Here is a 13,781-nt window from a genome sequence, read left to right as displayed (position 1 = left end):
AACCTTACTTAGCGGACACACCAATCTTGTAACCGATGTATTTTTGGCATTTCGCATAACGATACGTCTGGTCACACTGAAAACACGTATAGCCACACATATGTAGAAACTCGATTCAAAACAACTTCGGCCACCGAACGGTGATGTCGCGTTCGCTTGCTGCTCTGACTTTTTCGCGTTCGTGTGTGCTTGTGCATTTCTGAGTGTGTGTGTGAAGCGATTGTGTCAAGAGTAAATTGAATTAAAGCCCCCGAAAATAAATGCAAAACTGGCACCGATTTGATAGTGCCCAGCCCCGAATAAATGCTATTATGATAAATTAAAAGATGTCTTGCGAATTGCAAGAGTAACGCCTCGCAGATTAGAAAATTCCAATAGGAATAAGAAGAGAGTGAGATAGAGCGAGAGGGGCTCGAAGAGCAAGAGAGAGAGAGCCAGCAGCAGATAGCAAAACAGAACACAAAAGCCGTTAGATTAGTAGCTGCAAAATCTGCTTGTGTTTGTTTTTGTTCTCCATTTGCGCGCGTGATATTGTTGTTGTTTCTTAATAGCAGCATTATTTATATTTTGCGAATGGTGCAAGAGAGTTTTAAGAAATCCCCATCCTGCTGGCAATAACACCCCTCCGCACAAAACCCAAAATCAAAAGATGCTGCAGGAAATGTGATGTCACCACATTGGCCCCGCGGCAACAACAACAAACTTCACTATCGCCAGCAAAAAAGCAAATATCTCGCTGCATCGACAAAAACATCAACAGAGACGACAACAACAACATAGGCTATATAGCAACGATCTGAAAATGTTGCACTTGCATTTGTTTTTGCTACCGCTGCTGCTGCTCAACACATGCTTGCAACAACACATTCTGCAGCCGGCGGAAGCGACGGCGTTCCATCAGTCGGAAGGAGAAAAGTCAAAAGGTGAGTTCCCTGAAAAGTCGCTTAAGTCCGGGGGAAATTCAAATGCATCCTCCCCTGTTGGTTTCCACTAGCCTACAGGTGGATTTAAACAACAAAGAATCTTCTTTGCTAATTTCAACTTTTTTGGTTACCATGGTTACCAATATCGCAATTCATGAAAACATACAAAAATGTTAGTTTGCTATTTATATTTATTAACTATAGAAATTTAATTATAAATATTACCAAATAAAAATGGTGACTATATCCTTATTTATTTAATATATATTTCATATTCATATTAATATTCATTTCATATTTCATTAATAATGGCAGATGGTTGAGGAAAGAAGTGATTTTTAGGGTATCACAACTGCAATATGTGAACAGATGTGTCTGGAAAATAACTTAATTATGCATATTTTGAGTGACAGAATAATAAAGTACCATTTTGTCAATTCTAAAACTATTTCTTAGTTAAACTGATGTCTTATCAATAACTAGTTTGAGTTTCACCTACTCCAATCAATATTCTTCTTGCCGCTCTTGAATCGAGGTTGTTGCTTAATCAAGTTCAGCTAACCAATCGCACAAGTACAGTGGTTAAAATGGCCTGCAAAGAATGAGTTAAATGTATTTAAAGGAAAATTGATAACAATTTATGCAAGTGTTAGTATCAGCAACGAAATGGGGATATAAGTTAGATATACTATCTGTTCGTGAGTCATTCTGTGATTGGGCTACTATCAAGTCGCAACACATAAAAATATTGACCATTAAATTCACATTAAATTAAGCAATATAAATTCCGTTTAATGAATAATATTAATACTTTCTAATAAGACAAAACAACTAATAATATGTAAGTTTTCTTAGATAAATAAGTAGCCTTTGTTTGCTTACTAATTGTGCGTATGACGATCGGGTTCGATGTTCTTTCTGTTTACGAATTATTCAGAGATTTTAATTAATTTTCATTTAAAATAAGTATCTGTAATTTATTATACAGATCAGAATTATTTTAAATTTTAAACGACTCATTAGAAATTATTCATTGCATATTTCTGCAAATAGTTGATCACTTGATCTGCGCATATCCTCGACCACTGTGCTCACTTTTAGTTCCACTAGAAACCCCTTTTCTGTCATTTGTTAAACTCTCGCGCATCTGAACAACCTTGAAAAACCAGCTTCTATTTTGTTGATTTTGTCACTGGCCTGGCTACTTCCACCACACGGATTGGCAGTTGCAGGGCCCCTGGATTGCGACAGACTCGAATGTGTGTATAGATATAGGTATAACCGCCCAAATGCCCACCCCACAGCCCTGTGGGCCACTTGGCACTTGGCTATCTTGGTTATGGAGTGGCTTTCGCTTTGTTTTGCCCATTTGTGATGAGTGCCATCCGTGGGGTGTTTGGATATTGGCAGGTTGGGCATTTAGCTTATCTGAGTGTCGCTTTTATCAAAATCTCACGTAGTTCGCAGATAGAAAGGCGCCTCTAGGGCAGCACTTTCCATGCAAATTCACTGATTGCCTTCACTCACGTACCATTTAATTTAGCAACTCAAATGATTCGTTTGGCCCTTGTCCGCACAGAAAAACAAAAAAATTACATGCTCCAAAAAGGGGAAAAAAATCGATTTTAAATGCACTGCAATGCTTAACTTTTACTCTCTTTGTGAAAGATTTATCTGTCAGGCAAAAACTTTCTTCTTTGGCTTTTCCCTTTTCCTCTACGAAAAAAGCCCCCTTTGTGGGTCACAATTGGTACCAACACTTCTTGTGCTGTTAACTCTTTTTTTTCGTGTACCAGAGTATTCACTTTTTACATGTACGTACGTACGTATATTTCATTGTCATCGTCAACGATTCTGGCCCCAAAAGGTCAGCGCCTTAAGCGCACACTCGAATCCAAACTCGAACCTCCATATTCTTCTGGCCACCACTTCTTTTGGCAACTCGTTTCTTGTTCGCGGTTAGGCTGTTGCCATTGTTCGATTTTTGTAGTTGTTGCCAACTGCTGGCGTTTTCTTAACCATTTTTATGTCATTTGCGCAATTATATGGCAAAGCGGCAACCTCCGAAATGGCCGAAAGTAAGAGGTTCGGTGAGGTAAGACTCCTCGTTACTCAAAAGTGAGTAGGAGGTTCACTAGATAATTATCAAAAAATGTAATTAGTTGTTTTTCAGACTGAGAAACATGAAATTATTGTTTCTTATGTTATAACTACTTTATTTATACATAGTATTTATTTGAAATTTCTTTGTAGAAATCTTATTTTACTAGTTTTGACCATTGTATACGCAATCATACTTATTCTGTTTTGGTCAAATACGAAATATAATTGCGCTTAATTAGTATATTTCCTGTGCGCTTACATGGTTTTATACGCATTTCCCATGCTTTTCGTAAATATTCTTGAGACATCAGGAGACACGCCCCTGAAGCAGATAGTCGGGTTTGCTTTCTTTATCGCGCCCTTTTGTTTACCCAAGTTGAACAACTTACCATTATCATTATCACGAGTTAAAGGCAAGACAGCAGGATCATTAATATGCGGCATTGAAGAGGCCTTAAATGGGCTTGGCTTAGAGCGTGGGAGCCAGTTAGACTTGGCCATAATCGAGTATTGCATTAAAATGCAACTGTCAAGCAGTTTCTACCTTTCCAAGTGGGCTTCTAACTATGCGGTAACTCAAGTGGTCAACCAGCCAAGCCGATCGTCATCAGCATCGCAGTGATCGTCTTAATTGAGGCTCAACTCAATTTACAGAATGGTTTCCAGCTCTTGACTGGACACCAAGCTTCTCTTGATTGAGTCAGGTCAAAAGAATTTAAATGGAACGAGCTTCTTCGAATATTCTTCACCAATTCTCTGATACTCTGATTCTCCAGTTCTCCCTTTCTCTCGACTGGCAACGGAAGCCTATGAGCATGCATACATTAGTGGTCTTTCTCCTGGTCTGAGACTTGGAATTGAACGACATTTGCATAAATTGCGTCGCCTCATAGAACGTGTTTAGAGAGCTTGACAAAGGGGCATAAAGACTCCAGGAAATCTACTTTAAAAAGCAACCTGGAGGGTAGGAGGATACCCCGCAGCAATTAAGAAATAATAGACGAATGCGGAAAGCTGTCAATATTTCAAGTAGTTGAAAAGTGGGACCCAAAAGATACAATTTGTATAGAAAGATTTTTGCTTTTATTTAATGAGAATATTTTAAGGGTTCTTTTCGCCAACTTTGTGTCTATATTCAATATCAATTTAGCTGTCTTTGTTTCCAGTAAACTGCAATAATATCTTTTGTATCTAAGCGAATTTCGTTCTCCCTATTATATAGAAATCGATAGAAATGGATTTGCCTTGAATTGAGTGGGTCATTACTATATAATTGGGGCAGAATGAAGACACGTGTGCCGTGGCGGGCTCGCTGATTCACTTTTGACCTGGCCACGTGCCTGGAATTCCCCTCGATTATCATCATCAGCCTTCAGTGAGGGGTTGCATCCCCGAGTGGGTTACGTGTGTGAGCAATGCAGTGCGGAGATTAAGCCTAAATTAAAGCTAGTTTAATTACACCACAAGAACAAGGGATGGAGTGCATGGAAATATTTACCACACTCCAGACAAAAAAAAAACTGAAACAAAGTGCTGCGAGGGCAACTCATGTTATTTATGACTCTATTTCCCTAACTTAACCAGGGTGAGTTTGCCAGACAACCCCGGAAAGTGGGAAATGCGGCTTTTGCATTAGTCATTCAGTGGGAGAGTTGGTAAGAGCAATCACACTCACAATCACAATCGCATTCCCGTTGGCACCCCCTGTACAGTGAGGCAACGAAGGAATGCCCCAAGAAAGCACTTGAAAAACTTTGTTTATGCCAACAGCCAAAGGAAATCACGTTTGTTTGCAGCAGCAGCAGCAATTTCCTCTAAACAGGCAGCCAAACAAATAACAAAGAAATGCCTGACGTGGGAGATGAAATGCATTGCATATGCACTGGGGAAAATTCATCGGAGCTCTTCTTTTTAAAATCGTAAATAAAGTTAAACACTAAACTTACAGTTTATGTGGTGTGTTATATGAAAAGATGATTCTAAGATGCACCTTTCATCGGTAAATTACTAAACTTTTTCCGAGTGCATTCAGTCGGGCATCAATTGTGGCTGCTGTTTTTGTTGTTGTGCAATGCCAATGCAACGCTTGATTGGGAATTGAAAAGGGAGCGAGGAGCGGGGATTGGGGGGGGGGCTATAATGGAAAGCGGGGGACTGTGGTGGAGCGGGATAAGCAGGGCAAGGCTGAGGTGAAGAGGAGCTGGCACAAGGTAAGCCCCACGATGATTAATCAAAATAAAAGAACTCAGCTGAGCTGAGCGGTTCAGGGAACAGTGAAAGGCCAAAAGCAATCAAGTGAATAAATAATCATAAAAACGGAGGACAAACCGAGCTTGGGATCTCTTCTTAATGGAAAATAGCACTCTGCAGTTCAGTCGGCTTCGTTCTGTTTCGGTTTTGGTTAATTTATGCATAGAGCTATTGGCATTTGTTGTTGTAGTTGTTGTTGTTGTGCACTGACTAGCATCAGTAATGGGATGCGGCAACAACAACAGCGGCGGCAGCGAATATTCGCAACGGAAATGCGACAACACGCTAGATTGAATCCGGGAACAAGCTGGAAGACTACACTTTAAAAAATATTATATATGCAATCATCTAAAGTTTCATCAATGCCAAAGGAAGTAGATTTGTTAAAAATAGTTAGTTCGTATGAACTTTTTTTCTAAATTACCTATATATATTCAAAAAATGTAAATATATTAACTTTTTATATTCGCTTGCATTTAAACAACTTATTTTTATAGTTATTGTTCTCATTTGATGTTTTGACAAACAGTTTACTTGCTTCGCTTTTCTACTATACATTTTAGATTCTCTTGATCATATCACTCTGCATCAATCCCTTAATTTCTCGCAGTGCAGTTTAAACCTCTTCCTGGTTATGGTCAGTGAGCTGGGTACGGATTCGAATTTGGGTTCGTTTCGTGCCTGGGCAGTTGCTAATTTACCTTTATTGTGAGTCATTGCGAACTTTTCGACTGTTGCATTTCGGTTGCATTTGCAAATTGCACTTTTCGCAATCCAACGCACTGGGAATCACTCATGCACATCAGGCTATCTCTGTTACTGTTTCGGATCCCCTCTCTCTCGCATTTCGTAGGTGTGTGTTCAGTGCTTACTTTTTTGAATGCTAAACAGACTGGGAAAAAAGTGCGGTGACATCCTCTAGAAACGATGACGTAGCTGCTTTGTGGGGGTCGATGAACTTTAGAAACACCCGATTTCTGTTTACGCTCTCGTTTTTTTTAACAAAAGCCTGTAAAAGTTTTGGTTAACACAACTTGGTTGCTGCCCGCTGTAATTACATTTTTATTTGTTTGCGCTTACGGGTCTGTTTATTTTTGGGAGCCTCGCACTATTATAAATTACTTCACAAAAGCTTTGTAGGTCATACAGAACTGGATTTTACAGAGGTGTTAGAAGTGAGTTTATGGGATAAAACTATTGGTAGAGAAGTGTTTATCTTAAGCCATAAATACACTTAAAACTTCTTACTTTTCTTATATATATATATATATATATATATATATTTATCAAAATATAAAAATTTTACACTTCATAATATGATTACAAATAATTTATTTCATATAAAAGTCAATGAACTGAAAACTTCAGTGATTCGATTACCCTTCTTTTATTACCTCATCAAAATTGTGTTAGGTCAGGAAGAATGATGTCACATTATGTGGCCACTATGCTAATCGCTCAAAGTAAACCTCAAAGAGCGATGCAGCAACTATTAGACCAGCTTGTAAACAAAATATAAAAAAAAATAGAGGAGACACAACTGAAATGAACCAAAATCTTCGACCCATAAACACCGAAAAGGAAAAACAGCGCCATTCGCTAGCTAATTGAATTAACATGCCGGCGCTAATATTTTGTGGGTTCTCTTCTCTTCCGATTTTATTTTTATCTCGTGAAATTTCGTGTGCTGTTCGACTGCCGCCGCGTTACACATTTTCCTCTGGAGCTGGATGCATCTTTTATTTTGTTGCATTTTAATTCGTTTTACACTGTGGAAGCGGAGTGGTTCTCCTCGATTTATCGAAGAGCGATAAGCAGATGGCTGAGCTACTTGTGTGTACTACTACATATTGGGAGCAGAGCCAACGAACCATAAAGTATACCCACCCGACGGTCAAGGGTTTGGGGCATGGTGATGGGGCATGGGGTATGGCATCTCCACGCGAGGAGCTCGCCAGACAAAGCACAAAGATTAGAGCAACAGCTCTTCTCCACCAGCTGAGTGGATGCCATTGTTCGAGGGCGTTAATTAATAATTATGAAAAACAAAAAAACAAAAAGAAAGGAGCGATGATGAAAATGGAATAACTAAGGCAGCGGCAGCTATGCAAAGATACTCTATAAAATAAATTCAAATAAAATTTGTAATATGAGTTGAAATTATCTCTAGGATATGACACATTCCTCGGGATTTGCCAAAACTTTGCTGACTTTAGATTGGACTTTACATTTCCGGTTCCGCTTATACAACGCTTCTATTATCTGTATTTTATGATTCAAGCCTTAAAAATGTTTTATCTATTATATGACTCTTTAAAATAATTAGGAAATATCATTGTTGAATGATGAGCTTTTGCAATACTTTTAATGTTTTGAGTGCTCTGAAAGTCACAGGCAATTGCTATACATGGTTACCTAACCTTTTGCAAGTTTGCACTTGGCACGTGTTGGCTTTTTCCCTTTTGCCGGCCACTTATTAACTGACATTAGTTAATTGCTATTATGTTATGTTAGTTAGTTAGTCACTTCTTCTGGTTTCTGATTACCATATAATCGGGTGTAAATTTCCCTGCAATGAAACTTAATTTTATTGAAGCTCCCTTCAACATGATATATCCGGCGGATGTACATATGTACGTACTTGGATGTACGCACATATCTGCTACTTACAGCACACTTGGCGAGCTGATAAACTACTATTAAACATCAAGGGAGCTTATTTATATAAATTATAGTTGGGGAAAGTCGGTTACTGTTTCTGGTCTATTAAGCAGCAAATGGAAATCCCATCTGGAAGTAGCTCTTCAGTTTTATGCGCACATTATTAAATAATAAGATTGTATTTCCAAAGTCATCTGAAACTTGTGGTGGTAATCTCTAACATCTGAAACTAACTTGTATTCGATATAGTATCTATTGATTTAATATGAATATCTTCCCGTCTATGAGCGATTAAAGGTGACCTTGGCAATTTCAATCCTTTAATAATTCCACACCTGATTATACATTGTATCCTTCCCACTCGGCAGCCAAACAATCGCAATTGTACATGACTCATTTGAGTTAACACGTGCACAATGAGCACCTTGAGCACGCCACCCCATTGTGGCTAACCCCACTAACTTAGATACTTTTCAACCTTTAATGAAGACAACATGCACGTGCACTGAGTCAGCTAGCTAGCTAGAGGAAGCCACCTATGAATCACACCGATTCGGGACGCATTGTTTTGTTTTTTAGTTTATATTATTTAATGGCTCGTAGGCTACTGACATTCGATTGGTCGCGCTGGCAATTAATGCCGGATTACGTAAATTGCCAATTACGCGTGGCAATTTCATCAACTTCTCGTGGAGCGTAGCTGAAAGTATGTAGAGCGTGTCGATGTGTCCACTGCTAAGACTTCCCGCCTTTGCCGGCTTTCAATTCAAGCCTGATCCGCTCCAATTTCCTGCCCCGAGTCGCTCCACATTCGCAAATTACATCGATTGCTCCTCCGAATGGCCTGCATTCGCATTCGCATTCGTCGATAACGAATGACAAACAAAAATGCCAACACGACAAGCTGTCTCAGGCCATCGTTTTGTGTGTATGTACATATGGCTGAAATTCTGAGGAGAATCCTTCCCGGCTTCACGGATTGTTTGTTATTCCTTGCATAATTGCTGATGGGAAATTTTCAATTGGACGGTAGACAAATTGTCAATTCGGTTGGCAGTTGGCAAAACAGAGCAAACAGCGCACCGCAATGTTTGTCCAGCTCACCGAGGGCTTGTCGTCATATGATTCGGATTAAACAAATGCTTGCATTATATACAAATTTGAAGTAGCTATCGAGATATCATAAAAATTTCGAATATCAAGTTAAACAATCGATTTTCTTGTAAGAAACAACTTAAGCACTTGAAAATATATCATTCTAGATAACATCAATATCTTCTTAAGTGCTTATAGTACTGCCAATCAACTGGCTCTACAAATTCTTTATAAATTGTAATTATATATATTTTATATCTACGCATAATACTCTGTTTATTTTAAATGCAATTTATAAGCGGCCCTAAATCATGCGCACAGCTAATCTAATCAAACAAACACAAGATCATAATTTGTCCGGCATTTACCATCTTAAAGATACGTAACTCAGAACTGTAAATTGAAGCTGTACATTTAAGCCGCTCGCTTGATATGTAGAGCGAGCTTCCTGCCTTGTCAGCCTGGTAGATAGACGTAATTTGATGAAATACCCCCATTGCGATAATCGCTTTAATTACACTTTAGAACAAGGCATCAGTAACGTGCAGCAAAAGTATCTGAGAAATGCGTGCGTCGGTAGCAAATGGATGCAAATGGCGAGCTGTTGACAAATCAAGCCTAGACTGACGGCTACAATTGAGCGCCGCATGAAATCTAATAAACAGCATCAGAAAATTGCTCAACTCAATTGGGTCAACGAGGTGAAGGGAGGTGGGGCTTCTTTTCCATTGGCCCCCTTGGCGGCTGAGTTCATTGACAAAGATTCAACGGAGTAAATCATTTGCCAAGTCTATCTGTATCTATACCTCGTCTAGTTCATAGGGCCGAGCGTGTCTCATCTTCTCATTAGCATGACAGCGAATGTAGCGATTCGTAGAACTGGCTGGTGAATCATATTCAATATAATTCTGGCAAAAAAAAAAAAAGAACAATGTATTACAGGCCAAACTGGTCGGTCCAGTCCACCAGAGAAAATGAATTAAATATATATGCTTTTATATATATATTTTCGCACAGGCGCCAGAGTCGTCTCAAGTGATCGTTCATATTCTCTAGACTTTTGGCGGGATTAATTAGGCACACAGAAATAGGGTTAACCCAATTAGCTTCAATTACTTTTCCGAAAACATACAACTGTATGCGCGACCCTCGGCCAAGTCATCGCATCATCTGTACAGAGCAGAGCCACTTCCGTATCTTGAAAGGTTTATGGTCATGCAATTTTCAATAGATCTTTGGAAACGTTCGGGTTTTTTCACTCGTCATGCTTCTTGAACGGGCCGCTTTCATCGGCCATCATCGGCGAAAAGAAAGTTTCATTGATTTTGTAGTTTACAATTTTAGTTCATTTTCTTGGCTGCGTTTGCTTAGATTTCACTTTTATGATTTGTTTAGTAGAGCTCAAAAATAACTTAATTGTTGTAGTTTTTTTTTTGTTTGCCAGGAAATTGCATTACATGCTGTGGGCGGCCAACAGTGTTGAATTTTAAGACATTTGATATTACTATTTTTTTTTTTTATTTTTTGGACACTGGCCGTCCTTGATTGTTTTGTTTTTCTTTGAATTGGAGCTTGAAGTGGAGTCTGCTGTCGTTGGCATTGGTTAACCCAGCTTAGCCCTCAAGTGAAGGCTCTCCTCTACTTAATTACTGCAATCTACGCCCTCTGACGCACTTCTGGGTATTTCATTGCGAGCTGATAAGAAGCACACTGAAATAAAAATAGCCCTTGGTTATAAAGATTTTATGGTTTCTTATATTTGAAGTACATATATGTACTTAGTATTGGATTAACTTCTTAAAATTTATTCCTCAAGTTTGTAATATAACTTTCTTCAATATTTATTGCATTTTTAACAATCCCCTTTTGAGCTGCAACATCTGGCATTGCAGTTGTGCGTCCTTGTCACTGCCAAATGCTCCTCGTTTTGAAGTTCTAGGAACTGTAGATGCCACTGGATATTGTATTTCCATGCGGGTCCTGCCCTTTTTTTTCGTGCGCCCACAATTAATTTTCAGCCAGATTCTTTGTTATTGATTGCGTCAAAACAAAAATAAGAAACAAGAAACACGTACTGCGTCCTTAAGGGGTGTTAATTTATGCGTCCTTCGGCAAACCCATTGGCATAGCCAATTGGCCAGAGATAAGAGCAAACCAAACGGATACAAGATGCAAGTTTAGCATCTCGCAGGTACACATACATACATATGAATGTATCTACATACATTTACTATGAATTTCTCGAGCCCAGATCAAATTTGCTTTCGGCTGCACGCTCGTCGTGTTCTAAGCCTTTAATGAGTGTCCTTGGGCGATTGCGAGGCACTGGGGGGCAACATGGGCTACACTTCCGTGACACATGCCCCACACGACCCATTGTTCTTGTACTTGGTCTTCTTCTAGTGAATTTTTTCTCTCCATTTTTATTTTGTTTTTGCTGTTATTGACGTTGTTGCAGGAATGACGAAGGGGACGTGAAATTTGCATATAAGCGAGTTGGCTCAAGGTGTGTTTCAATCGGAAAAGTGGGTGTGCCAAGCACAAGTGGGGGATATTTTAGTTTGCAAGTGTTTTCATTTTGAGGCATTCTCAGCTTTTATTCGTTGCATTAAACACAAGCTTGTAGCACTTACGGCCGCCGAGTTTATTACATTTTCAGCTAAACGAATTCCCTCTTTCACATTTCGCATTTTTTATGTTTCGCTTTATTTCTGTGTCGCGCTTTTAATTTATAACATTTCCTGTGGAAATGCCTTCCCTTTCATTCGCTTAATCTTGGTCTTTAATTAATGTGCCCCATTCTGCACTCCTTCAGATTGTTAATTAAAGCAAACGCATTGCTGTAATTAGCAATTATATGGCCCTAAAAACGGCGAGCCATCGTCCACGAAACAGGACAGATCCGTCATTTCTTTTGTGCAGCTCCTGTTGCGACGATGGAACCATCATTGAACCATCCGCAGTCACAGCAATTAGTTGGACGCTTAACTTTCGCATTTTCAAGCAAAGAGTGTGCAAAAAGAAATAAACTACATATAAATAAAAGAGCAAAACAATTAAATTCGTTCAGTGAACCCGTTCCGAGTGCCTTTTGTGGAGCTGCTGGCCGCCCAACCGGATAAACTCAAATGGAACGAGATGCCCAAACTCATACTTTTATGAAGAAAAAATAAAAATGACAGGGGCTAACCACCATCATGACAATTAATTGGCAACATATTTGGCCAAAGTTGCTTTTCCTATAACCACTCACCACCGAACCTGAATGCGAAATTGGTTTGCTCACTGACCATATGGATGCAAATAAAGTGCAAATTTCACAAATTTTCAGCTGCCTTCTCATAAAAGTTTACCAACTCACAAGACAATTTGAATTCACGTATTTATTTGCCTATCTAGGTGTTTAAAAACACAATGGATACCAAATTGGATTTGTATTTTGCACAACACTTTTCTATTCATAGCCATTTTATGGGTTTTTGGTAATGAGTTAAAGAAAAATAAATAAACATAGCACAGATGCAAAATGCTGTTTCGCTGTTATTTTTATTAAAAAACATGGTCGAGTTTGGATGCAGCTTGTGTAAATAAAAATAAAAGTAAATAATATCATTAAAATAAATTTGCTTTAATTTTTTTTCGAGCCCGCTCATTTCTTCCATTATAAAACTTGTTGGCTCTTTAAATTTTGGCCGGGGGTAAACAAGAGTGTGTATCTTACTTGCAACCCTATCTGTATCTATATCTGTATCTCTGGAATATATTCCCCCTATATATGCATGTATTTTCACAAAATGTCTGCTGTTTCTCCGTTGATGTTTTTGTTTTGTTGCTTTTCGCCAAGTTAATTGGCAAAATTTTGCACTTTACATCGGAGACCGCAAAATTCAGCTTAACCAAGCGAACGACCTTGAAAAGTTGTCTGCCGTCGGTGGGCAAGAAAGTTTGTGAAGACGGGGGGCTTTCAGCCGCGGGGTGAAAATGGCAAATGTGAAACCCACAGACCGCCCAAACTCGACTCGAAAAATGTTCACCCGAAACCACTTTTCCGCTATGCGATAAATGATATCGATTTCACTTGAGGCTAAACAACAACAAGTTGTGGGCTTTAATTGCTGTTGTGACAAGGAGCCGAGGCTGCACTGAAAAAAAAACGAGAATGCTAGTTGTTGAATGACCTTTAAAGAAATGTAGAAAATATTAAACTGAAAATAAGAAAAAGAAATGAGTAAACTGGGGGAATATTTATTAATTATTAATGTGATAGATATGAAATGTATACTGTGTATCTCCCAGCCCATAAACCAAACGCAACCCATTGGAAGTGAACTTGTTTTTCTCACACTTTTGCAAAGAAAAATCGACTGAAACAGAGAGAAAGAGGCAGCGATCTTGACTTGTATGATTTATTTGAAACGCGTGTGCGTTTCGATTTTGAACTGACAGATCTTGGGAAAGTTGTAGCCGCGCTGGATCTTGTCTGTAGATGGATTGTCGCGGCGCCGCACAATAAGTGGTTATTAATCATAATGGTCGACACTGGGAATAAGTGCGGTGCGCAGTCTGGGTACCCCTTTCAGTTAATCCTTTTCCGCAATGCTAATTTAATAATAATTTCTTCTTTTGTTCTTGCAGGTAAGCCATCGCATGGAAGCACACTTCCTGCACGCAAAAGGCAGCGAATCTTAAGTTACCGACCCTATTCACAGTAGTGAGTCACCCGCAACAGATGGTAATCGCCTCTTTAAG

At 39.0% G+C, this 13,781-nt stretch overlaps 1 protein-coding gene across 2 annotated transcripts in view; it reads left to right on the top strand.

Moving 5' to 3' along the window:
* The first annotated feature begins 115 nt into the window (after nt 1-115).
* Meltrin overlaps nt 116-13,781 on the top strand; it is a 32,386-nt gene continuing 18,720 nt past the window's right edge. For both annotated transcript variants that reach the window (NM_001032403.2, NM_001032404.3), the window contains exon 1: nt 116-923. In NM_001032403.2, the coding sequence (NP_001027575.1) occupies nt 803-923 (121 nt within the window). In that variant the 5' untranslated portion in view covers nt 116-802. The remainder of the gene's footprint in view (nt 924-13,781) is intronic.

The sequence above is a fragment of the Drosophila melanogaster genome, chromosome 3R (assembly GCF_000001215.4).
Source record: "Drosophila melanogaster chromosome 3R".
Taxonomy (NCBI): Eukaryota; Metazoa; Arthropoda; class Insecta; order Diptera; family Drosophilidae; genus Drosophila; species Drosophila melanogaster.
The sequence above is the reverse complement of the archived record's forward strand: the minus strand, read 5'-3'. Positions and strand labels throughout refer to the sequence as shown.